The sequence below is a fragment of the Gossypium arboreum genome, chromosome 7, assembly GCF_025698485.1.
Source record: "Gossypium arboreum isolate Shixiya-1 chromosome 7, ASM2569848v2, whole genome shotgun sequence".
In the NCBI taxonomy this organism is placed as follows: domain Eukaryota; kingdom Viridiplantae; phylum Streptophyta; class Magnoliopsida; order Malvales; family Malvaceae; genus Gossypium; species Gossypium arboreum.
The window spans coordinates 99,498,084-99,524,842 of NC_069076.1; the positions used below are offsets into that span (position 1 = coordinate 99,498,084).

The following is a 26,759-nucleotide window of genomic DNA, read 5'->3' on the forward strand; positions in this document are numbered from 1 at the left end:
ATAAAATTTATTATTGTATTACTTAAAATTAAGTACAAAATAAAATTAGACTGTTTGATAAATGTAAACTTTAAATTTTAAATTATGAAAATTGTTTATCTTATATTGTTATCTTAATTTTGAAAATACATTTTCATATTATTTTAAAAATCAAATTTTAGAACCGAAGTTTTTAAATGATAATAGTAATGTTAAAAGAGATAAAATAAAATAATTAAAATATTATACATTAAGTTTATCATTTGGTTTTTATTATAAAAATATTTTAAAAATTAAATTATTTATTAGAGTTAAAATAGAAAATTAAATTATTAAATATGGTAATTTTCAGTTAATATTAATTTTGGGTTCAACGAGTTTTTTCTTAAAAATGAATTTATGGTTTTAATTTTGTATTATAAAAGAAATAATAAATCTATTACAGTTATAAAGAAATGTTAAAACTTTTGTCTAATGTGAAGACAGAAAAACAAAGAATGTCAAATGTAATTTGATTATGAAAAAAGTGAAAATCACTCACATTTGCTTTTTATTTATTTATTTATTTTAAAAATATTAGAGGTAGACAATGAAAATTGTGCTGGCGGTGCCAAGATTTTCTATTTTAAACTTAAAATAAATATCTCTAATTACAATTTGCTCATATAAATATAATAAAAATAAATCAATAAACTATTTTCCAAAAAACATTATAAATTTAAAATATTCTTAATTAGAAAAAAAACAACAACATAATTTCTGTACTTTTTTTCCTTTTATAGAAATAATTATAAATAAAAATATTTTTATTTTTAAATCTTAAAATCTAAAAATTTCCTCTCATTCTTTTTATTGAAATTCATTTATATGAAAAAATATATTATTAACAAAACCCATGATGAAAAAGTTCATAATTAGAGTGGTGGATTGAGATGGCAATTTGGAGTAAAAGTGGGTGAGTTGGATTATATTTTATTTTTATTAAAAGTAGATAAATTGATTTTTGCATTTTAAATCAATGAGTAAATTAATATTTACATATTAGTATGAGATATACATGGCACCTCACGTGTTACTATTTAATTATTTCGTCAATTACTTTAATTTTTAACAGTACATATAAATAAATATTACAGAATTAGAATGAATACGGATAACTATTCGGATTTAAATTTCAAATTAAGAAAGGAAGTGATAAAGAAATTGGTTTGCCACTACTTTGCATTTACAAAAAGAAATGTTCAATCGACCGGATTTATTGCACTATTAACATGTGAACTATACCTAATCTAATCATTACTTAAATAAATAATTTAAAGATCAAATTGCGTACAAGGTTTTTGTATTTTGTATTTTTGTAGATTTAGTCCTTTTTTATTTTCTAAAGTCAAATTCTTAAGGAATTTGAGGTGGCTCACTTTTAAAAATATACAATTTTGTATAATTAGATATATATATATATATATATATATCATATTTTTTCTTATTTTTTTCCTTTCTAAATGTGTAAATATATATATATAAACATTAATCACATCAAATTATTTGACAAAATTAACAAGGATTTTTAAATTGAAAAGATAATTCGAAAAATAAAAGATGGAAAATGATTAAATTATAATGAAAGAATTAAAAGTAGTAAAACAATAAAACACAAGATTTTGATGAAAAGTTATAATAAACCAAAGGTTTGAAGTAAGAAAAAGAGCTTATAGATAATTGGATACAGATAAGTTGAAAAAGGAAGTGTGTTTGGTCCTAAATGGATCTAGTCTTCATCAAGATAAACACGCTTTTAAGTGGTGAAATTACGATGGAGGTCCCTTTATTAAAGTTAGATTGTATTTTGTTTCTTCTACTCAAAAAATGACCAAATCAGTCCTTCTACATTACATCAAAGAGTAATTTGATCCTTTTGTTAAAAGTTTCATATGTTTTTATTATTAAAAACTGCTCATGAAGTACATGTGGCGCGCCATGTGTATCTGTCTATTATGTCGTCTGTCACACCAATTTTTAGCATACAAATGGATAGAATTTTTAGTAGAAATGACTAATTTGCTCTTTAATATAATGTTCAAGGATTTATTTACCCATTTAAGTAAAAATAGCAAGATGCAATCTAACTCTTAATACAAGAGCCTCAATGATAATGTTACCACTTTTAAGCTCATCAATACTAATTAGTCGCAATTTTTAAAATTCTCATAGCTTCAATCTTATTAAATGAAAGATTTGTGGCTTAGATTCACATTAAATAGATAGAATTTCTTTTATAAATCACAAGTGTTTTCATCCGTTTTATGGTTAGAGTATAGTCCTATTTAAACCGAGGGTGGTATTCAAGTAAAGATGAGTATTTTATTTTATTGTATATTTATAATTTTTAGTGTATAATAAATATGTGAATATACTATATATTAAATATTTGTCTAAGTTGATGTCACAAGTCAATCGGGTACTATTTTAATTAGGTAATGATAAAAATACTCTTAATTTGTAAAATAAATTGTATTATTTTAAGTGTATTTTTTCATTTTATATCTACACATAATAAAATTTAACTAGCCTATGTAATTTTCAATGTTTAAACTTCACCATTCAAATTTATTATTTTTATCAACTTTTATAAATATATTTATAACGTATTCTTTTTTTTACCTACAACATAAACGTGTCATAATCCAATTATACATTATAATTTTATAATATTAAATTGAGTGTTTCATAATTAAAATGAATCAGCATAAAACATGGCGAATATGTTACATTTTTTTATATAGGGATAATATATTTTTAATTTGTATTTTCTATTGTTTTTAATGGTGCTCAGTTAATTTCTCTAACACTAACTTCTAAAAAAAGGGTTATGTATCAAATTAAAATAATTAATAAGAGTGGAATGCCTCTGTTTTAAATGTTGAAATCTTTGGTTAGGAAGTTTGAAGATCAAATTGATAGAATTTGTAAATGTGAAGGGCTAAATTTATTGAATTATTTAGAATTAGAACCAATTTGATAGAACAAGCAAGAATTGAGGACTAAATATGTTATTATGTCAGTTAAACAAAGACTTTCTATTATCAATGTAACGGTGGATGATCCAAATAGGAACGAAATCAAACGTTAGTGCCTAAATTAAAAAATTTAAAATTGGGTGACTAAAACAGGAATGTGACCATAATTGGGTTACTATTTGTATAATTTACCCAAAAAGGTTACAAGAAAGAACAAAAAAAAATCACAGAACTTATACATTTCATCATCTAGGTGCTTTGGAGCTTAGGGACCAAGGAAATTGTTCCTTTCTTTTTATTTAAATTAAAATGTCGCACATAGTCCCAAGAACAGGGTGAGAGTGTGACCTACAAACCGACAATCTTTGGAACTTTAAGCCATTTTTGAAGCCTCTACACTTCCAAGTTTCAACCATTTCAACCCCATATCCAAACTTTAATCATTTTATTTCAGCCTTCCTTTTGAATTATTATTTGTGTCACAAAGTCTTCCATTCATACCTTAATTTCATCTCAATTTTAATATTTTTTAAAATTTCTAATACATTAATATTATATTAATCAAATCTTTTTATTAATCAAGTTAAAAATAAATTTAAATTTAATATGAAAAATGTTTAAAATATATGAATTAAATTTTAAATATATATATATATATATATATATATACACGCTTGTTACATCCACAACTTAAATTCAACTTATTAATAAAATTACTGTTATACCCTTATCAAAGCGCGACGTGTAATAAGTTGTTAGACAATTTACAAATGACCTTTTATCAAGAACGATTGTAAACAATCCTATGTACAAAACAGTCCGGAAGTGATTCTCTATAAACCTTAAGTAACCCATAAACAACTCGTTATGCACTCTCATTGGACTACCAAAGCAAAACCAACACGTATAAATTTAAATTTTAAAATTTAAAATATTGCTTGGAACCATATAATGTAGTTAACATTTTTTGTCATCTTCACAAATTTGTGTTTGTTGTTGCAATTGTGAAGGTGAAAATGAACCGACACTGTTGAAATTGTTTCATTCTTAAAAGTATTATTTTCGGTTCAATTAATTTTCTTTCAACTAAACCAGTCAAATTATTAATTTTTGGTTGAATTAATTTATTCAATTCAATTGAATAAATTATTAAAAAATATAATTTTTTTAAAAAATAAAAAAAACCGATTCAATTGGTTTACAAATCAATTAATCTAATCTCTTATTCTAGATCATTATCCTTATCAATTCTTAATCGAACCCATATTCGGTCTGCGTCATCCTTTATAATAGAGGGAATCCAAACATTGAAATCTGAAACAAACGACTGTTATCATATAATAAATTATATTTTATACATTGTAATTTCACCCTTCATTAAAGGGGGGAGACAGCCACACAGCTCAACCTTGTAAACTAAGCAACAAGCATCCCCCCCCCCCCCCGGCTAAAAATAAAATGATATCTTAATTTGTACAGACCCCCAAAAATTAAGGAAAACAAAATCAAACATAAAAGGAATTTGGGCATTCAATCCTAAAGAAATTCATTGTATTGTTCTTCATATATATATATATATTGGAAGTTTTTTAAGAATGCTAATTACCGGCTTTCCTCAAGTATGCTAATAAGCTCAGCCCAGCAACAACGGCTGCCCCTGCGGCAACGGTGTTGCATGCCGTATTCCATGCATCGGAGTTCGCATAATCCATGCATCCTGAACCCGAGCCCCTTCGACGATGATCTTTCGTTCCCGAATAATCTAAATGTAATCTTAAACCCTGCACAAAGCATTGATAAGATGTCTTCTAAACTTAATCGAACTATAAAAATACCAATGAAGTTTTTTATTACTATCATATCAGGTTTTAGTTTTAAAACAATATGTGAATGGTTAAAGTACCTGGAAAGTCCCTGTTTTATAGGTACTGGATCAATTTAGTCCTTGTACTATTAAAAAGAATCAAATAAGTCCAAATTCTAACAGAGTTAACATTACTGCATAGAAATGTCTTGACAATTATTTTTCTCAATTTCAGTTCAATTCCAAACAAAAAATTTCATTTGCAAAATCATAAAAACTTTTAAAATGTTAACTCTATTAAACAATAAATGATATTTTTTAAACAATAAATGTAAACTCTATTCTAATTTGGCTTTATTTGATTCATTTTAATAGTATAAGGCCTAAATTGATCTATTTAGTAATAGAGAGACTAATTTGATCAAGTCCCTACAATAAAGGGACCTCTTAGGTACATTCACCTATATATAATAATAGCAGCAAAAGAACAGTCTCCTGTGCTTCCAGACATGGTAAGCTGCAGATTTTCATGTATTGGATCGAATCTGTAAAAGATAGGTTCAGTAAACGGAAATTCACTGAAAATCAGTCTTTGTGAGATTGTCAATATTGTACCAAACAGTACTGAATTTCAAACATTGTAATGTAAGGGTTCCTGCCACGACCCATCAACCGGTAAAGTACTCTCATTTTTTTGGATCGTGAATATATAAGCCGGCATTGTTCCCTCTGGGCACCCCATAGATCCTTCAAGGCTTTGTTACCATTGTTACCAAGTGAAATCCTAAATGGGCAGGGCTTGAGTTTGAGAACTTAGAGAGGCACACCTTCGGGTGACAAAACTTTGAAGGACAAGTGGGTGCCCAAATGAGACAATATAGGCTTATGGGCAGAACACACGGTTACATGACCCAAGAAGATCAGAGTACCTGATCAGTTGGCGGGTCCTGACAAGTTCTAGTATTGGCTTTGCCCTATAAACGAAAGATCAAGTAACCCATGAATCCAACAATTTGGTTTATAATAATTCATGAAGTAAATTATCATATTTTTTCCCAATCCAAATAAGAAGAAGAAAAAGAAAAAAAAGAAAAAACTAAAATGTGAAAATATCCAAATACAGTAATGCCTGATGCCACCAATATCGGTTGCAGCTTGACCTGTATTCGACATGAATTTCTATCGGAAAACTATTGTTTTGAAACTTATCAAGTTTTTTTACACTAGAGGGTTGTTTGAGGCTTACATGATATGAACCAACTAGTGACCAGGCAATAAGCAAATATATTCAAAATTTCCATGCCAACTAGATCAATCATGCAATCATAAGTTAGGAAAATCTAAGAAGTGGTCATGCTTCAAAGGAAAGATTATATCGCTCCAATGAAAGAATCTAGTGTTAGATACTTTCAGAACTTGTACCACTGAATCAATGTTTCGCTCCAGCGTTATCTTTTCTGATTTTTACATTACATAGGCATGCTTCACCAAACTAGTATGTTCACCCCAGCAAAATCCTTTTTGATTTTTGTGTTATTCAAGCATACTCCGACAGGGATCTAAGTCAATGGAGGAGTACCATAAGGAGATGGAGGTAGCCTTCATACGGGCTAATGTAGAGAAGGACCGTGAGGCAACCATGACTCAATTCTCATGTGGGTTAAACCAAGAGATAGCTAACATTGTGGTGTTGCAGCATTATGTCGAGCTTGAGGATATATGATATGACAATGAAGATGGAGAGGCAACTCAAAAGGGACTGAGCCACTAAACTTGAAGCCACAGCTTCTGGTTCAAGATGGCACCAAGTTGGGGTAAATCTGATCATGACAAGCCTACTTCAAGGCCCAGAGGAAATACAGATAAAGGCAGAGGCAATATCAACAACAACAATCAAGGTACCGGTTCTTTCGAAACTAATTGACTTCAATATCTTAAATGTTTTCGGTGTTTGGGAACAAGACATATAGCATCCCAATGTCTGAATAAAAAGGGAATGATCTTGAGGAATGATGAGACAACTGAAACCAATGAGGATGGTGGAAGTGACTCAGCACCCTTGTCCAGAGAAGGAAAGGGCGTTGAGTACGCTGTTGTTGGAGACAATTTGATGGTTGAGCGTGCTTTGAGTCTCTAAGCGAAGAAAAAAGACAAAGGGGAGCAGCACAATAATCTCTTTCATACTCGGTGTCATTTCAAAGATATGATATTATATGATAATTGATGGTGGTAGTTGTATCAATATTGCCAGTACTACCTTGGTTGAGAAATTAGGATTGAATTATCTTCGTTGAGTATGCTAATTTTTTTCTTTGCGTTCTTCAAGCACACTCTAGCGGACCAGTCTTTGCTCTAGCAGCACCAACATTTTAATTGATCAGTGGAGCAAAATAAGAACTCCACTCCCACAATCAACATTTTAGTTATCTTGTTTTTTTTCAATTAAACATTTAATTGGACTTATGTTATTATTAAGTTACGCTTAAAGGCTTTTGAGAAGAAACCCTAGTTTTATTTTAAATAAGAATGAATCAAATTTGAATACTAAATTAAACATAGAAGTTTCTTGTCTTCATCTTAGGTGAACTCCGGCAATTCCAATGGGGAAACCTTGTGAATTTTAATCTCCTGGCTATAAGGAAAGGATCAATAATCCGAAATCTTTCAAACCTATTTTTGGACGATCCAAGGATTGATTTCCAATTATTGTTATCGGGTTTCATGACAAATGTTCGAGGTTCATATCATTTTCCCCTATAATTAAGACTCAATATAATGCTAGCCATTTCTAAAGTAAATTCCACTGTTAAATGTTCTATCAGATATACATATAGATAACCAGAGTTCAATCATACCTTCAAACCAACTGATTTTGCATGCTCCACGGCCACTTGAAGATCATTGTCCGATGCCAATACAACTTTGTCATGGTCTTCATCTTCATACTGCATAATAAACCCACCAATTAGCATAAATTTGAGGGAGAACAAATTTGAAACCAATGTAATCATAAAAAAAACTAATAATAATTCTAAAGTTATACCAGGATTTGAGGCACACTATCTCTATCCCTGTCATCCCCTAACCTCTGAAGGACTGCAGTTATTAGATCCGTCAGACTACGTGTATCTGTATCCAACAATAATGAGCAAAAAGCCTATTAAATACAATTTTGTAGACAAAATAGTAGGTATAAATGCATGGTATCAATAAAGAATTAGATTCTCTAATAGTCTCTCTTGAACACAAGACTCAACTTATGGTTTTTGTTAGTATACTACACTCAACTTGAGGATTTAGGTTCCTGAATTTTAATTTGATATAATTCAGCCCTCCTACTATTATTAATATTATGCTTTAATCCAAATCACTAACCCCATTAAAAATTGCATTAGTTGACTGATGCATAAGTAAAAAAAAAATTCCTTATCCATTTAAAATGTGAAATTATGGTTAAGAAAATATTTACTTTTTACTAATTTGTCATTTAAAAAATTCTAACTCAATCTCATGATTTGGATTTTTAAAGTAAACTTCATAACCGAATAATGGAATCTTTTAAGAGTGTTAGTGGTTTGGAAAAAGACAAAACATTAATAATAGTAGGATAATCAAATTATGCCAAATTAAAGTATAAGAACTAAATTCACAAGTTAATTATTTGTACAGAGACAAAAACCATAACTTGAAAAAAAGAAAAACGAACGATCAACTATTTTCATGAAGTTAGTGTCATTAACAAATTAACTTGCCAAGAAATGTTTTGTTTAGGTTGCATATTTTGACGGGTGAAAAGACAAGCAACACTTGCTTATGAACCTCATGCAAAAGAAAAGACCATATATTCATGGAGGCGCCTAGCTTATGAGTAGAAATAGTAACATACCAGATGTAAATCTATGCATTCGGCCCATTCTATCTTGTATTTTGAAACCAAATGTAAATGGAAAATTGGATGAAGGATAGGGAAGAGATCTCTCTGTCTCTGCTGCTTCAGAAGCTAACTTCAATGAACTATAACTGAAATATTGCTGTCAATAAGTTAGTAAAACAGTAATGGAACAAAGCACAACTATATAAACAGAGCAACATCAACATAAAAAACCTTCTTGTCTCATCCTCATCTTCAATGGGAGGTAAGGCCATTGCGGAATCCCAAAATTTCTGCACCATTGTTGAGGCAGCCTCATTATTGACTCCAAAATTTTTCCCAACCTAGTGATTGTAGAAAATTATAAGATCATAAGAAAAACATCATGAATCCCTAACGAAATAGGAAAAGAAAATAATAATCTTAGAATTCACAAAAACAAGTTTGTTACGTGCTTGGGAGTAACAAGTTTCCTCCAAACTGTGTTGCACGTGTATTACTTACAACATAATGTTATATACTTATATGTAAGAAAATAATGAATTTGTGAGTCATAATCTACAATTACTTAACATTTAAAGCGCAAGGAAGCTTTATTTATGCAAGTAAAAAAGATGGATTTCTATAAAAGATTTAAGTTAATTAAATTTCATTATTGTTTTGCTACTCTTCATTCTTGTTTGTCAGGAACATTTCCTTTTAATAAAAGAATTTAAGGTAAATACGCAAATAGATACACAAAAATTAGTCAATATTTGATTTAAAAGAAAACTAACAAGCAACAAAAATATACTGTATTAATCAAGGAGTTCAATATTTTTATTTAATAGCAACATAAATAAAAATTAGTCAAGATTTTAATTTATAAGAAATCATTAATTAATCAAAAGATTAAATTTAAAATTTTCCAAAGATATGCCTTTCACTATTTGCAGTTTCGGAATTCAGCCTTTTAGATATAGTATAAAGAGATAGATTGTTTGTACACTACAAGATTTATTTACTTTAAGAACACCTTAACCTTAGACTGATACTCACTTGACTTACTGTAGCAACAGCGGCATGAGTAACTTCGATCACATCAACAATAGAAACTAGTTCTCCATCTGCATCTAACCACAGAAACTTATTGAGAACCGGTATGATGCACATAGAAAACTATATTCTTTGCAAGGTAGCAACTCATATCACCTCTATCTAGCACAGGAAGGTGTAAAAAGTTGCCATCATGCATTGTATGCAAAGCAGAAACAATTGGTGTGTCGAGTGTTGCACATTCTGGGTTAGGAGTCATAACCTATACATCAAATCAACAGCAAAATGACTAGAACTCAAGAATGTGCTTATTATAGAGTTCAAATATGATACACTGCTACTGGTATATAAGGTTAAGCCTTAAGAACAAAACTTTGCTGACATAAAAGGGGGGGTGGGTTGGGGAAAGAATCCAAGAGGCAAAAACCTGTTCCACTGAAGTAGTCTCCGGAGGAAGGTTTTGTGCTATTACCCGCATTAATATATCCTTTGATCTGTCAGAAATTCAGAATAATAAGTCAGAGTATACATCAATGGAGATTGTAACAAGAAAAATAATAAAAGTTGAAGTGACAATGCTCCTTCCTTCACTCCCTCAACTACACATGGAAAATTGTTGAATTGCAATTTGATTCAAAAGAGACTCACGTTAGAATCCCCCGGGGTTTATTTTCAACAAGCACAACTGCAGAGTTTATTCGACATTCTTGCATCTTTTTTGTAGTAGTTAAAACTGTGTCATCTGGTGAAACTATTACAATCCTGACAGAAAGGCATCATATTAAGCAAAGTTACTCAAAATACCATAAAGGACCAAATAAATCTACATTAAAAAGAAAAAACAAAAGCATTACCTACTTTGGATTGTCTGCAATTATTGTTGACAGTGAAGGCCTGAACATTTGCTCTCGAAGTGTCTCAATGAATGTATTCTGACCTGCATATCACCTCAAAAGGCAGCATAGACTTAAAAATGTTAAAAGTGGTCAGCTGATAGCTAAACTATAAAAACAAAAACGAGTAATACAAGGACCAACAATAAGCAGAAAAGGCACAAAAAGACAACTATTGAAGATAAAAGATAAAACTATCTACCAACCAGAGAAAGATGTTCCCCAATTCTTTTCTACACCTTCAACAGCAGCAGCAATAGCTTTTCCCTTTTCAGCTGCCCTTTCCATTCGAGCAATAGCATCATACAGACACTTAGCTATATCAAGCAAAGCAATGACCTCCCCATTCTGTACAACAGGCAAGTGTCTAAATTTTCCTGTTTAGAATGATATCAAAACAATATTAGAGGGTAAGAAAAAGTAAAATATATCACATCAAAGGGTGTTTGTCAACCACAAAACCCAACCTTGCACCATCTTCTGGAGTGCCTCCACAGCAAGAGTATCAGAAAGAACAAATACCGGGTTCTTTGTCATTACTTTAGAAACTGGCGTTTCCTCCATATTAAGTTCCTGAGCAATCACTCTTGTTACTATGTCCTGCAGGAATGAAGAATCAATAAATAAGAGACATGATAATTATCATAGTTCATAAAGAATAAATTTGTAAGCATAAAGAATGTTCTTCATGCCAACATGAAATCCAAAGTGCCTGAGAGAGCAAGGTGGAAGATATCATATCAGAGTAAAGAAACTAGTTCATGTAGTTATCTCCACTTGTTTTGAGATTGAAATAAAGGGAATTTGTTATAGTCTGGAAGGATTTAAGCCATACCTTGTCCGTGAGAATCCCGCAAAGCAATGCATTAGAATCAGTAAGCAATAAAGCATCAACCTTACGAGCAGCCATCCTCCGGCAGGCCTCATAAATGGTGGTACTTTCTGGTACCGTTAAGGCCTTTGAGAGCCTCAACTTCTTCACAGTACGCTCTCCAGCAAGTCCCCTTTCCACAAGCAAGTTGAAACAAAAAAATTCATTGCTATTTTTTACTTTTTCAAGATGAAATATTACAATGATTAGCACATTTAAACATTTTTCATCACTAATTTCACAGAATGTATACATTTCAGAACATGAATTTTCACAAAATATTACCGTCTGAAACTATCAATCCATTAAAATTAAAATTCAATCATTCATTATAACTTTAACGCTTCTTCATCCAAAATTATTAGAAATTCAAATCAAAACAGTAATTTCTTAAAAATTATGAAAAAAAACGAAATGAAATGAAAAACTTACGTAGGACGAGGAGATGGTAAGAGTTTCCGGATAGAATCGGAACGTCCATTCTCCAATGCTTTTCTCCTCGCTGATGAAAAGCTTGACCTTGAAATATTCCGCCTCGGCGAACCGCTGTAACTTGTCATCTTCAAGCCCTTTTACACGCATTGAATTTCCAACTTTTCTCATGTGAAAAAACGGGAATTAAAAAAATACTAATTAAATTAAATTAAAAACTAACCAGAATGAGAAGCTTATTTGATTTTCAATTCCAATCGAACCTTTAAAATTTCAGGTTGATTTATTGATTAAACGAAAATGAGATGAGGTGAAGCGGCAAAATCAATAGATTCAGGAAGAAAAAAAAAGAAAAAAATTGAGGACTCTCGGGGTCAAAAAAAGCGCGGGGAAGTGTTTAGAATAAAAAAGAAAGGAAAATCGTCGTCGGTCGGGAAAATTGGACTTTTCCCGGAAAATGCACCGGGCGGAAAAAAGAAAGAAAAACGAATTGGACGATGATTATAAGAATGAGCAAGGTAGGGAAGGGAAACCAATGAAACTTTGCCACGTGGAATTATTTTAACTGAAATTCCTCCCTTTTTACGGGAATTTTGTGAGGTTTTCCAATTTTCGCAAAAGGAGGGAATTGAATTTTCAATTTTATGATCGGCATAATAACAATAATAATAAAATATAGTTAATTTTACGTTGCAACATATCTATATCCTTCCCTTTCCCTAAACTATCCCTATTGATTATGAAGATAATGCGGAGCCGTAAAGTTTAATTTTATTGTATAATTATTTAAAATTTTATAAATTATAAGGGGAGTTGGGTTCATGTCGACCCTCTTAGCTTTACTACTATCTAAAGTTAGAGCTAAGATTTTTATAATTGAATTAGTGATTTAACCGATTAGATTATCGGTTATTGATCTAATTAGTTTTAATTGATTCAATTTAATTAAATAAATTATTAAAAAATAGAGAAATTAGTTCAAATGTTAGTTTGTATTGGTTAATGGATCAATCAGTTTAATCTCTCATCCTGGACTGATACCCTAATTAATTATCTATCTAATCAATTTGGCTGACCAGTCCGTTTTGAAAACAGTGGGTAAGATTGATTTAAAGAAATTGAATTAACTTCCATAATCATTGCCTCAAAAAATTTAGCTGAATCCAAAGAGTGAACGACTTAGGGGCCTGGGAGTTCAAACAAGGCCATGAATGAACTTACATTATCAATCGTGAGAGCCAGCATCAAACAATAGATTTTGTTGATAAATAAGAGCAATAAAAATGCTACCACTTTGTATCTTTACGATGATGTCCTTGCATTTGACTGAATGAAAAATTAAAGAAGAAAAAGAAACAAAATTATCTAAAATTTGAAAAATAGTCCATTTCTTGAAAACAAAACATACCCACTTCATTCATTCAACCTAATTTTAAGTTTAACAACTTTAAAAAAAATGGATTTGCTTCAACAATGGAAAACAAAAAACGAGTGAATTGTCATTGAAAAATATCAAGTTTTCAACCATTTGAAGTATAAGGAAAACAATGTATATGAGATTATTTAGTTTAGTAATAAGTATGGATTTTTAAAATTGTTTTTATTTCTAATTTACACATACAGCATTAAATTATATTTTCATGTAAAAATAAGACAATATTAGGTAATGTATAAATATTGATAGCTAAATTTTTATAAATTAAGACTAAATTGACACAATATATAAACGTTGAGTATTAAAGTTGCTATTATGCCTATTTTAAAAGTTGAGGCATTGTTTTAGCCATTTAATGATTGGGACCAAAAAAGAAAAAAAAATCAAATAGTTGTGGGACCAAAAAAAAAGTTACTAATATTCGGATGACTACCAATATAATTTACTCATATTAAAAACTAATTATTTTTTAAATAAAATAATAATTCAGTCTAGATATTTAAAATCAAAATTGTTAACCACGAGTTGTGGAATAGTGGTCACCTTGTTCTTTAACCATATGGTTAGGGTTCTATCCCCACTCATGGAAATGAAGCATATTTCATGGCCAATTGTTTTGTTCTTTAGAGATCTCATGAGGGTGTAATCGAGTTGAGTTGAGTCCAAATACTATCCAGCTCAAGCTCAACTCAAATTCAAAACTCGGTACTTGACTCGAGCTCGATTGAATATTTATTTTCAAAATTTGACAAATTAAGCTTATTTTTTAATTTTTGCACTTAAACTCAAACTCAACTTAATAATTAAGTTCAGCGTTAATAGTATATATTAAAAATAATAATATAATTTAATAAAATAATAATATAAAAACTTCATAAAACTCTTAAGTTGTTCAAATAAAATGTTATTGAACTTGAATTTTGTTCAATCAAACAACTTAGCTCAACTCTATAATTATCAAATAGAATTTAAATTTTTCATATCAAACTAAAATAATTTACAAAATTAGTGTCCCTGAGAAATTTCCACAACCAAAGGAATAGGATAATTTTTTTTTTTAATCCAAACGTGGGCCTACATGACCGGTCGGTCTACAACACCCGATGACAAAGATTCAATTATTGGTATACGGATCGTCTCATTTCGTCGTGGTCTTCTTATTTACTCTCTCATTCATCACCACACGTTTTCTCTGTTCTTTCACCCCCAAGAAAAAACCTTTCTCTTCGGTTTCTAATATTTTTCTATCAAAAGTTCAAAACCCCAAAGACCAAAACAAGAGGGGGATCGATCGAAAGCATCAATGGCGGATTGGGGTCCGGTAATAGTAGCGACCGTGCTGTTTGTGTTGCTAAGTCCCGGACTGTTGTTTCAGATACCGGCGAAGAACAAGGTTGTGGAGTTCGGAAACATGCAAACCAATGGAGCTTCCATTTTCGTTCATTCCATTATCTACCTTGGTCTCATTACTATCTTCCTTATCGCCCTTGATCTTCATATTTACGTTTATGATTAATGAACGATATCTTTTGGAATTGCTAAATTCTGGCTGTATTTTGTGATAGTTGTGTATTTAGTTTTGTAATTTAATTTTATAAATTTTAGTTTATATATTTTTGATTTTTGAAAATTTTGCTTAGATCTAAATAATAACTATTAAATCTATTTGATTAAATTTAATTATTAGTATTATATTATATACACATTTATAGATTTAGTCTATGTTTTTCACTTGGATCATTATAAGTTTTATACCTTCTGAATTTTGAAATTCTAACCTTGATGAAAATGTTAATCCATTAGCTAGATTTTTACTTAGTAATTTAGGTATTTGTCACATCGAACTCAATAGTTAGAGTTAGGCAAAATTAAAATTTAAAATTTAAAAAATAAAGAATTAAAATGATAAACTTAAAGTATCGAGATTAAATTCACCATTTTTATAAAATACAGGGACTAATAGCAGGTTTTAACCCTTTTCGAATATATTGTTTCTCATTTTTAATGCTTCTTTTTGTTGTTTTTCCTTTTTGTCATTGATCTTATTGTTGTTGCTTTAGTTTGAATTCTGTTTTATGTATTGATATGTATATATATTTGAATTGTAAATTAATAGGCGGAAATCATCCATAATCAAATTGCATTTCATAGGAATTTTTTCATTTTTGGTTTGAGTTTTATTAGGCGTAAATGGTACAGGATTTTCTCTAATTTTATTATGATTTAAAGTCTCATAACTAGTTTAGGAATACTTAAAAGTGATTTTGGAAAAAAAAAAAAAGAACACTGTTGAGAACTTTGAAAAAAAGTGTTTATGGGTCAATTTTTAGGTTGAGAGATATTTATGGTATGAGCTTTAGAGATGAGAATAGTCTTTTTAATTTTGTTAAGAAACTTTGAATGCTTCTCTTGTTACACTTCATTCTAGAAGTGGCAATTAAAAAAAAAAAAAAGCAGCGTTTCACTTTTTAACAATATGACTTTTGATTTAATTTTGTTGAACAATAAATGAAAGGCATTAGAGATGAGATTAATGAGATTATTATTCAATTGAATGATTTAAAGAAGAAATAGGCAAATTTAAGATGATTGAAGATTCTTATTTTTATATTTTGGAAGTGTTTCGAAGTTAATGGAAAGCTGATTAATGAAGAGTTTGGTTTGAATATTATTTAAGTTAATTCAAGTGATAAAAGACAATTTTGATGGGGTTAAAAGCTCAACTTATGACAAAGATTCCTTGCAATTAGATTTAAATCAAGAAGGGGACTTATTTACCAAGAAGCTGATCATGATTTAGTTTAAGTGGGATTCAACTTGTTGGTTTTTGGGAGAGTGATTGTGATAATTTGAGTTTAACTTTGGGGTTATAATTATTTATTATGAAGGGTAGATCAAGCATAAATTAATAGTTGTACTAGATGAATTGTTAATTATAGGTTTTTATCATAGATGTTCTTTTTGGTAACATGCCTAGAATTATTCATAGTTCCTCCCAACTTTTAAATAGGAGGATAATGCTCTTCAGCGCATTCGAACTCACATTCTCCTGCACTAACAACAATATCGATACCAATCGAACTAAAACTCAATCGACAATTATATCAGATTTATTTAAATGCTAAAAACCAAATCAAAATGCATGGTTAAACCATGCTATGTTCTAAGTAAACAAAACATAAATTTATACTAAACTTCACTCTCAAACAAGCTAAAACTAAAGTTTGAAGGATACAAAACTAGTAACACTACTTTTTCAGTAACTATACATTTTGGTACATTAAGGTTGAAATTGGCATCTAAAGAGTTTTTTTTTTTTTTTTTTTACTTCAGTTAGGTACTTGATTTTGGCTTATTGGTTTAAATTGGTGTCTGAACTTGATTTTTTGGTCCAAATATGGGCCGAGCCAGGCTCAACTAAAAAGTTCAGGACCGTTTGCTAGGCCTGGCTTGAAAAATGGGCTTAAAATTTTGTTCAAGCCCGACCCAAATAAAATGATAAAACTCGGGCTCAACTCAACCCGCCATATTATTTTTATATAATTTTAAAAATATATAATACATCAAAATACTAAAACATCAAAATAAATATTTCCCAACAAATTGAAAATAAATTTTAAAAATATATATACTTAAATAACACTGAAATAGATACAACTTAACAAGTAAATATCTCTAAAATAATAACAAAATTAACAAATATCTTTAAAATAATAACAAAATTAACAATAAAATAAGTTTTGTACAATATTAAAAAAATAGATTTTTTTGTCCTTTAATAGATTCGGGCTGAGCCAGGCCGGGCTTAGGACAAAAAATACCTTACACGAGGCCCGATCCATTTTTTAAACAGATTTTATTTTTTGTCTAAGCCTATTTTTCAGGTTTATTTTTTACTTAAACCCTCCAACATTTTCGGCGGGCCTTTAAATCGAGCCCGGCATAGCCCATGATAGATAAGATTGGGCTAATCAGGAAACCCACTAAAAATATTCTCTTTTCTCTCCATTTCTTCACTCGTGTTGAAGCTCTAAATCCCTTGTGTTCCTTCACTCCATTGCCAGTTTGCCACCACTAATGGCGACATCCATAGCAGCTCGCATCTCCAGGAAGGCCGCGGCCTCTGCTTTCTCCGCTCACCGTCATGTAATCTCATCCCGTTGTTTCGCCACGGAGTCGGCGAAAACGATCTCGCCGTCGTCGGATCGAGTCAAGTGGGACTACAGGGGCCAAAGGAAGATAATCCCTCTCGGACAGTGGGTCCCTAAGGTCGCCGTCGACGCTTATGTGGCACCTAATGTCGTCTTGGCCGGTCAAGTAACCGTCTACGACGGAGCGTCGGTGTGGAACGGCTGCGTCCTACGTGGAGATCTCAACAAGATCACCGTTGGATTCTGCTCTAATGTCCAGGAACGCTGCGTCATTCACGCCGCTTGGTCCTCACCTACCGGTAATCCTCTTTTCATTTCTTTTTCCTGATGTTTCTTTTAAATAAAATTTAGGGTTTCTGACTTTTTTTACTTGTTTATAATTAAAATTCTTGATTTCGGTGTTTTTTTCTTTCGAATAAGCTAAAACGGTCAACGCTATAATTGATTATTATGTTTGAATGTGTTCAATGCAGCTTAAAATTGTTACCCCGAATTTTATTTAGGGTTTCTGAGTACCTGTTTATAATCAAAATTTAGCTTGAAATTAGATTTGATTTTGGTGTTAATTTACCGTGTAAATTAGTCGAAGCTTTAACTGATTGAGACTTGTGCATTATGTTCGAATGTGTTCAGTGCAGCTGAAAAGCTTCTTAGGGGCTCTTGATGTCCATTTAATACGAAACTAGCTAATTTATTCAATGAAGGAACCAATTTTTTAGTTTTTATTTTTATTTTATTTATGAGCCTCACAATTTAGATGCAATAACAATTCGTATTTAGGTATCATTTGGAGCTTTATATCCATAATTAGCTTCATTATTGTCACACCCTTATTCTGAGGTCTACATGCTGATCCATTGGATAATAGCTTTAAGGATAATCTATTATCTTCGGCATTTGATTGTTAAAATACCCAGAACTCAAGGATCAAACATCATATGAAAAGGGTAAAAAAATCCGTCTTTAATGTAGCTCTCATAGTTGCTAAGAATGTAAATTTTGATGCCAAGTTGTAATCAGTATAAGCCATTAACACGGTTCTTTTGCCATGTTCCATTGTGCAGACTTAATTTTACATGTTTTCACTCTGGGATACTTAAAACATGATCTTATATGTGCCCCCCAAAAAAAGAGAAATATTTGTCTTATGAACCCCTTAACCCCCTAAACAATCTTGTTTGATAAAATTTTCATTTCTATTGCCTCCTCTAGTAGATAGATAGAGCTCCAGGAGCTATCATATCGTCTTTTGTTCACAATTTAGTGTCTATATATGTTACGCATAGCAGCTGTAGAAGTGAAGACATAGTGGTTTTTCTCTTTGATAATAGCTTTAGTGAGATTATTCTCACCCACATTTTCCAAAGGGTGTTCTACTATAATAAGGTTTATGTGCTGATGATGAAAAGCCTGTTGCAATTTGCTTCTTGTTATTTCTATCACATGTCCTCCTGAAAATGCCTCTTGTTTTTGGAACAATGAGTTCACTTGACTGTTAAGAAGTGGTTCATTCTTGAGTCATGTTTATCGGTAGCTTCTCTTTTGTTATTATTTTATAATGTGGCTCTTGGATCCTGCATGCCTATGCTTGACTGCAAGTAATACTTGTCGTGTGTAACTGGAGATATTTTCAATTGTTTATGCTGTGAATGTATGATGTAAAAATGAATCACATATGCAATTACTTTGTTGAGAACTTTATTCTGTCCATGTGTCATTTCTATGATCTAGTCAATTTCAATTCCTCATTCGCATCATCATGCGAATACCATTTCTGAATTATGACTATTTAAATCGAAGCATTTTCTATATTACAGGACTTCCAGCTGAGACATCAATTGAGAGGTTTGTGACAATTGGTGCATACAGTCTCTTGAGGTCATGCACAATTGAACCGGAGTGCATTATCGGACAGCATTCTATTCTCATGGAAGGTTCCTTGGTGGAAACACACTCAATCCTTGAAGCTGGTTCCGTAGTACCTCCAGGCAGGAGAATCCCAACCGGCGAACTTTGGGCAGGTAATCCAGCCAGGTTTGTTCGAGCTCTAACCCATGAAGAAACCTTAGAAATCCCTAAACTCGCGGTAGCAATCAATGACCTGAGCAAAGAACATTTCTCAGAGTTCCTTCCATACTCAACAGTATATTTGGAAGTTGAGAAGCTCAAGAAGTCCCTGGGAATAAATATTTGATTGCCTTTTGATTTTCATGTTTCCATAGATGAGTTTTTTCCATGCAACGAAATAAGCAGTCTGGTAAACACGTCGAAGAACCCTTTTTCTTTTTGTTTATCCATGTATTCGATCGTGTTGGCTGTCGGAAAAAGAAAAAACCCTAAACTTGTGAGTTCCAATGAAATGGAACATAGTTGCAACTGAAGCATCTTGTGGATTATGCCAAGCACATTCTATGTTGAGGTTACTTTTTCTATTGTCCTCTTGTGATAGTCCTGCCCTTAAAGGCATTACAAATTTGCTAGTTTTTTTTTTTTTCACATTAAAATTCAAAAATCAAATTGAATGATTGATGAATTTTGTTTGTGAGACTTATATAAGTAAGCCCTAGCTACTAGCTTTTGGATCACATTGTTCTCTCATATGGATATGCAATTTTTTAATTTAAAAAAAAAATCTTTTAAGTATTTGGAGTATCATATCAATACCAAGGATGTTTGAATTAAACCGGATTGGTTGGTTGGATTCGAAAAAGGGTTTTGAATAGGTTTTGAAATTTAGCACAAATTGGTTGAATAGGGATTTTTATTTTTATTTTTAATTTTTAATAATTCTTTAATCAAATCAGTTGGACTAATCGAATCTATGACCTGATCAGTCTGATCATTGATTCGATTTAAAAAACATTGAGCAATACTAGTATCCAATTATGTGTTAACATATGGCTGGTAAGAAAAATTCAATATTCGATTTTTATTTGGCTTATAGGGTTTTAAGGTGGTTTGATGGTTATTATTATTGATGCATTCGAAATTAATTAAAAATTTGATTAAGGGAAGTGTACCTATCAATCAATTAATATTATAGTTACGATGAGTAAAGATATTGTTTCCACGAAGACTACTATTAAACGATTTACAACCAACAAGCGAAACAATACCCAGAAAAAATTCACCTAGATTTTATCTGTCAATATCAATCTAAATTATGCAATTTCTTTACTTAGTAACTTGATCCGTATAAATTCCTAAATTATGCAAGATCTATTATTAAACAGAGTCTATTCCCCCTCTGATTTAGGCACATCAAACATGGATGAATAATCTAGAAATATCAAACTAAGAATTAAACACACATAATTGAGAACAAGATCTAAATATTTATTACGTAAAATAAAAATCAAAAGACAATATTCATCATAGGGTTCATCTCTTTAGGTATTTAGAAAATTAGTTCATATTTGAAAATAAAAATATCCAAAATACAATTCAATCGAAAGAAATAAAAAAACTCATTATAATCTCCTAAGAAATCAAATGGGAGTCTTTAATCTTGGCAGAAATCTGCTTCAGAATCGGTTTTAATGGTGTTTTTCGAGTTGTTTTCTTAAATATTATATGACGGCTCTCTCCTATCTTCTTATTTTTGTCATATATTATTAGAATACCTGAAAAATCTAAAAATCACGTTTTCCCGTAGTTTAGAGTGCCAATTCGCAAAATCGACACGGCTTTGCTACATGACTGTGTGGTAGCTCGTATGGCTCACACGACAGTGTGGAAGGGGTCAAGCTATGTGACTCCTATACCTTACTCAGACTTTTCAATTTTCATTCGTTTTTATTCCTTTTGCTTTTAAATACTCTCCTAAATATAAAAAAATGAATTTAAAAGATTATGAGCATAAAATTCACCATTAACATCGAATAATCACCCAAAAACGTATTAAAAATGAGATTATAACATGTTACTTTTATCACTTATCAATTATTATTATTATTTGGTATAATTATATGTGTTTTTTTCTATTTTACAATTTGAGATTAATTTTGTTTGAGCAAGGATGATATTTAGATAAACCCTTCCGACAATAATAATTCTATAATTCGAACTAGGTTCAAAATTTTTAATTTAGTTGAGGATAGAATTAGGTAAAATTTGGCTTTTATGTTTTTAATTGTAATTTTTTACTTCAATAAGAATTGATAACATATAGTTTAATTTTATAAATACTTTTTATACATTTTTGACTATAATTTCTCAATAAGATTTTATGACATTTGGTTTAGATGTATAAAATTAATATAATATTATTTAATTTTCTGAGTCCAATATAATTGGAGAAATCATTTCCTGTGTTTGTCCCTATATTTTAATTTTCAGACATTGAGTTTCTATAATTTTTTATTTAAAATCTTAGTTTCTCTAATTTTATCATTAAAGTTAACAGTGTCAAAGGTAAAATAATATTTTTAGCTTTCAACATTTGTAGTTCTTTTTTATCAATTTGGTCATTACCTTTTAAAAGTACATAAAATTTTTAAAACTATTCTTTTATATTTTAAATAAAACATAAAATTTTTAAAAATATTTTAAAATAAAAATATAAAAATATAAAAGCCACTTTAAAATTAAAAAATAAAACAAATTTTAAAATATAAAATAAATTCTAAAATTTAATATTATCTAAAATGGACTAGCCCGGCCAATTGGACCGAGAACTGGCTGGGGTATTGATTCGGCAAGACATAAAAAAAATGGTTGGCTTGTGAATCGATACGAATTGGTTGAATAGATTTGGAATTAGTCTGACCAATTGGTTCTCAAAACGACCAATTCCACCGATTCAAAGCAAATGAATTATTAAATATCAAAAATAAATTTAAAAATTATAAAAATCGGTTCAACTGCCAATTTAACTTGTTTTTTTGCCTAATTCAACCAATCCATATCGGTTTGTAGGTCAACTGGTTTTTTACCTCTCCCCGGATCGATATCCCAAATAATTATTAATCCAATTCGTCTAATCCGATTTAGATAACATTGAATTTTAGAATTTTATATTTTTAAAATTTATTTTTATTTTAAAGAGTTTTTTCATATATTTTTAAAATATAACTTTTATGTTTTTTGTTAAATATAAGAAAAAGTAAATTTTGATTTTTTTTAAAAAATACGTAATTTTAAAGGGTACAAACCAAATTGACAAAAAATTGTAATATTGAAGGTTAAAAAAGTTTAAAAATTTTAAAAATCGGTTGACCTATGAACCTGTACAAACTGGTTAAATAGCCAATTTTCAATGATGTTGGAAACAGTGATTCGAGATCACTAAATCCGACGAGTGAGTTCGAAAAAAAATTTATTAATCATTATTTATGAGTTAAGTGTGATTTTAGAAATATTTTTGAATTAGTGAATTTTGTGTTTTAAAAGATTTATTGGGTTAATTAGTTTAAAAAATGAGGTACCGAGACCTCGATTTCATAAACCAAGCCGTAAATTTTTTTATAAATATTTACAGAGTGTTATTGAGTTAGTATTAAACGTTAGAAAATTTTAACATTTTGGTAATTAATTAATTAAAAAGGACTAAATTGAAAAAGGTACAAAAATTGTTAAAATAATTAAATAGCTTAAGAGGTAATTAAGAGAGGACCAAATAGAAAATTATACACTTAGTATAAGGCTGGACGGCATGTGTGTCCAGGAAATAACAAAAAATTAGTGTGAACGAGGGGTAAAATTGGAAATTTAGTAAATAAAACAAATAAAACAAAGACTAAATTGAAAATCTAGATATTTCTTCATCATTCTTCAGCCAAAAACGCCATAGGAGAGTCCTCTAAGCTGGTTTTTCATATTTTTTTACACCATGTTAGTTCAATTCTTGCTCTTTTCTTATAATTTTTGTGTTTTTAAGACTTTTACAATTAGGTTCAACTATTTATTTCATTAGTTTTTGATTTCATGGGTAATTTTGAAAGTTACCATTGATGAGTGCTGAATTTTATGATGAATTAACATGGAATTGAAACTCTAATTTTGTTATGTGATGATTTTATTTACTAATTTTGATAGATATTGATTTTAGGACCAAATTGTGAAAATGTTAAGAATTAGGGTTTGTTATTGGAATTCTGAATTTTAATGGCTGTCTGGTAGCCTAAAATAATTAGATAAAGTGTTAATTGAGAAAAATTAGCTCAATTGATAAGGGACTAAATTGTAAAAATTGTAAAAATTTAGGGTAAATGTGTAATTTCAAAAATTGAAAGGTATAAATTGTAAAGTGAATTAGAATTGAATTAGATGCTAATGAATGAATAATTTTATATTATAGATCAAGAATCCGACGACAAACATGAAAAAGAGAAATTAGCCGAATAGTCCCTAAATTACTACAACTTTCACAATTTACCTCAAGTAAGTTCGTATGGTTAAACCTTAATATTTATGTGTTAAATTGATGAATGGTAATATATATATATATATATATATATTTATATTTATTGTTAAAAATAAATTATTGTTGAAACTATGAAATTGAATTGAAATGATAAAAAAAAATGGAACGCCGGATTGAGTACAGTCATTCAGTGCAAATGATGAATTAATGGATAATACTATGATTGGGCCATGACAATGTTTAAATGTAAGACCATAGTTGGGCTATGGCATTTTAATGAAAAGACCATAACTGGGTTATGGCACAAAGAAAACGATTTACTCACATCCGTAAGTTGTTCTCCGATTTGGAATGACTTGGTTAGTGACATGGAAAATTGATGTATATTCATGATTATGAATTGTTATTGAAATAAATATACACGAAATTCATAAAAATGATGGTACGTGAATATTAATTGTTGTAATTATTATTTAATGTGTATGATAAGTGGAATGAGGTGAGTGTTTGATATTATGATATTGAGTTGAATTCTTGAGGATTTGTGATTATTTAATTGAAATGAATATTGGCTGAAATTGAAAAGTGATTTCAAACCCTATTAATTGTATCGGGCTAAGTTAGATATAGTTGACATGCCATAGGATTGGAAGTGTTCAAGGATTACTTCGACTTCGAGTCGATGAGACATTGAGTGTCAAATTGTTACTTCGGATAAATTCGATAAGGTACTGGGTACCAAATTACTTCGGTAGAGCCGATGTGTAACATTCCGAAATAGGGCCTAAACGGAACAGTGGTTGCGAAACCACAAATTTAGGGTAAAAATATATATATATATATTTTATTATTTTGAGGTTCATGGTATGATTACATGATTGTGTGAAAATTTCATGATAAAATTCTATGCATAAAGTGCTTAAATTGAGGTTAGGGACTAAATCGAATAATTTGCAAAACTTGCATTCTAGAAGTTTTAGTATGAAATTATTTTGGAATATTAATTAGGAGATCTTAAATGGTAATTTGACCAATTTTAAGTTCATGGACAAAATTAGGACATGGAAGGAATTTTTGAAAGTTTAGTAAGGAGGGCATTTTGGTCATTTGGTTATTAACATTAATAAAAGGTGAAAAAGATGATAAAATTGTATCATCTTCTTCAAGTTACCAGCAGAACCTTACCTCTCTCCATAGCTGGGGTTTATTCAACTTTCAAGCTTCATAGTAAGTGATTCCAAGCCCGCTTTTAATGATCTTTACGTTTTGAAGTCCCTAGCTCGATAAAGCTTATGCTAGCAATAATTTAAGTTAGGAATCAAATTTGGAAAAATACCCATAGGTGAAATTTGTGTATTTTGATGTTTTATGATGGAATATGAGGTTTTAAATTATGTTAGACAACTTGTGCTACTTGGTTTTAAGTGAAAACGAGTAAAAGGCTTAATCGGTAAAAATACCTAATAGTCATAAGTACATGTTAGTGTGTGAATTTGATGTTGCCATAGAAGGAAAATGATCAGCATGTCATAAAACATAAGAAAATAGGATGAAGTTTAATTTACGAGCCTTGGGGCAAAAGTGCAAATATGTGAAAGTTTAGGGCAAAATGTAATTTTGCCAAAGTTTGAGTAAAGGGTTGTTTTGATAAATGTTGATATTAAATAAGCTAAATTTGCTATTATAGATCAAGAAGAGCGAAATTGAGAGTAGATCGGGAAAAGAAAAGTAAAGGACTAAATTGTAAAGTTTAGTCACATTTTGTATCGAGGTAAGTTTACAGTAAATAAATGCAATATTCTTTTATTTTACATTATTATTGTCAATTTCAGCATTTATATATTTATGTTATGAAAATATTTAAAGTCGAATTTAAGGTGAAGTGATAGAGGAAAAGTGTTAGAAAGCCGGTTGAACCCTAGGAATGTTAGGATATTAGGGTTGACAGAGACGAAACGAAATGAGCCATGTAAGTCCATATTAGAAATATGGCTTTGGAGACAGGATTGAGCCATGTAAGTCCATATTATATATGGCATTGGAGAGAATAATTCATGTAAGTCCATGTCAAAGACATGGCATTGGCGAGATATTGATAGACAGGAGCGACCCTAGTATCCTTAGTATTCCGAGTGGTTCAACGGGTCAGGATACGAGTTACATTACAGTGAATTAACAGCAAAGGAAAAGTAGATTATACTTATGAAAAGGAAAGGTCGGTAAGAAAGAAGGTAAGGGAATAAAGAAGAAGATAGAAATTGAGAAGTAAAGAAATTTATGATGTTAGATGATATTATGCATAATTATCCATTATGTTGAATGTTGTGATTTATTTGCTTGTAAGCTTACTAAGCCTAGTGCTTAATCTCTTTATTTTCTTCTTCTTATAGTACTTATCTAGCCACTGGGATCGAAGGAAACGTCGGAGGCCGATCACACTATCAAAGAAATAACTCGGTATAATTAGACGTTTTGTTTTGTGTATGGCATGTATAGAAACTTAGCCACTTTTGGTATAATATGAACAATGAATGATGTGTAAATACTTGCTAGTGATTAGTTAATAAAATGGCCGATGATATGCATGTTTATTAATATGTATGATTGAATGGTGATTATCACATGAAAATTATGAAAATGTGAAAGTAACCTAAAAACAGATTCAAGTAACAGCAATGACGTAACTTTGAAAAATCACTAAAATTTTATAAACATAGTTTGAATATGAATAATATATGAAATTAAAGCTTATTATGTCTATTTTCTTATGGAATAAGAAAAATAGGTAAAGGTATTATATTTCATGATATATCTGAGTTTTAGTGAAACAGGGTCAGAGCAATTTCTGGAACCCCTGTTTCAACTTTGGAAATTAACCATAAATTGTACAAAACTAATTAGAAGGTA

General features: G+C 30.2%; 3 protein-coding genes across 7 annotated transcripts; 2 read left to right on the plus strand and 1 right to left on the minus strand.

Annotated features, from left to right (window-relative positions):
• Nucleotides 1-4,303: 4,303 nt before the first annotated feature.
• LOC108451687 (CBS domain-containing protein CBSCBSPB1) lies at nucleotides 4,304-12,552 on the minus strand. Of its 5 annotated transcripts, XR_001866290.2 has the most exons (16): nucleotides 12,126-12,546; nucleotides 11,903-12,039; nucleotides 11,435-11,603; nucleotides 11,067-11,199; nucleotides 10,806-10,976; nucleotides 10,565-10,643; nucleotides 10,355-10,468; nucleotides 10,134-10,200; nucleotides 9,863-9,968; nucleotides 9,710-9,783; nucleotides 8,906-9,015; nucleotides 8,687-8,820; nucleotides 7,844-7,929; nucleotides 7,656-7,745; nucleotides 5,262-5,345; nucleotides 4,659-4,777 (listed from the first exon to the last, which is right to left on the minus strand). XR_001866290.2 is itself a non-coding variant. In XM_017749366.2 (15 exons), exons 2-15 carry the CDS (start codon nucleotides 12,028-12,030, stop codon nucleotides 4,595-4,597), a joined length of 1,638 nt encoding a protein of 545 aa, XP_017604855.1. In that variant the 5' UTR covers nucleotides 12,031-12,039; nucleotides 12,126-12,552; the 3' UTR covers nucleotides 4,304-4,594. The 5 variants fall into 5 exon arrangements, 4 of the variants coding, with proteins under 4 accessions (XP_017604855.1, XP_017604850.1, XP_017604845.1 ...); XM_017749366.2 differs by lacking the exon at nucleotides 5,262-5,345 and having other exon boundaries at nucleotides 4,304-4,777; nucleotides 9,710-9,777; nucleotides 12,126-12,552; XM_017749361.2 differs by lacking the exon at nucleotides 5,262-5,345 and having other exon boundaries at nucleotides 4,304-4,777; nucleotides 12,166-12,529.
• A 1,907-nt stretch (nucleotides 12,553-14,459) lies between these two features.
• LOC108484983 (uncharacterized) lies at nucleotides 14,460-14,967 on the plus strand. The gene has a single exon (XM_017788858.2). It carries the CDS (start codon nucleotides 14,641-14,643, stop codon nucleotides 14,851-14,853), a length of 213 nt encoding a protein of 70 aa, XP_017644347.1. The 5' UTR covers nucleotides 14,460-14,640; the 3' UTR covers nucleotides 14,854-14,967.
• Nucleotides 14,968-17,285: 2,318 nt separating this feature from the next.
• On the plus strand, nucleotides 17,286-19,961 carry LOC108468205 (gamma carbonic anhydrase-like 1, mitochondrial). The gene is made up of 2 exons (XM_017769130.2): nucleotides 17,286-17,787; nucleotides 19,306-19,961. The coding sequence occupies exons 1-2, from the start codon at nucleotides 17,415-17,417 to the stop codon at nucleotides 19,680-19,682; spliced, it is 750 nt and encodes a 249-aa protein (XP_017624619.1). The 5' UTR covers nucleotides 17,286-17,414; the 3' UTR covers nucleotides 19,683-19,961.
• The last annotated feature ends 6,798 nt before the right edge of the window (nucleotides 19,962-26,759 follow it).

What these genes read in the sequence shown, in the direction of transcription:
- LOC108451687 (XM_017749361.2), bottom strand. Translation starts at nt 12,030, where the DNA reads ATGACAAGTTACAGCGGTTCGCCGAGGCGGAATATTTCAAGGTCAAGC. An exon ending in TTACCATCTCCTCGTCCTAC is followed by an intron (nt 11,604 to 11,902) that starts GTAAGTTTTTCA and finishes GCTTGTGGAAAG; the next exon opens with GGGACTTGCTGGAGAGCGTA. An exon ending in GCGGGATTCTCACGGACAAG is followed by an intron (nt 11,200 to 11,434) that starts GTATGGCTTAAA and finishes TCATTCCTGCAG; the next exon opens with GACATAGTAACAAGAGTGAT.
- LOC108484983 (XM_017788858.2), top strand. Translation starts at nt 14,641, where the DNA reads ATGGCGGATTGGGGTCCGGTAATAGTAGCGACCGTGCTGTTTGTGTTG.
- LOC108468205 (XM_017769130.2), top strand. Translation starts at nt 17,415, where the DNA reads ATGGCGACATCCATAGCAGCTCGCATCTCCAGGAAGGCCGCGGCCTCT. An exon ending in CGCTTGGTCCTCACCTACCG is followed by an intron (nt 17,788 to 19,305) that starts GTAATCCTCTTT and finishes TCTATATTACAG; the next exon opens with GACTTCCAGCTGAGACATCA.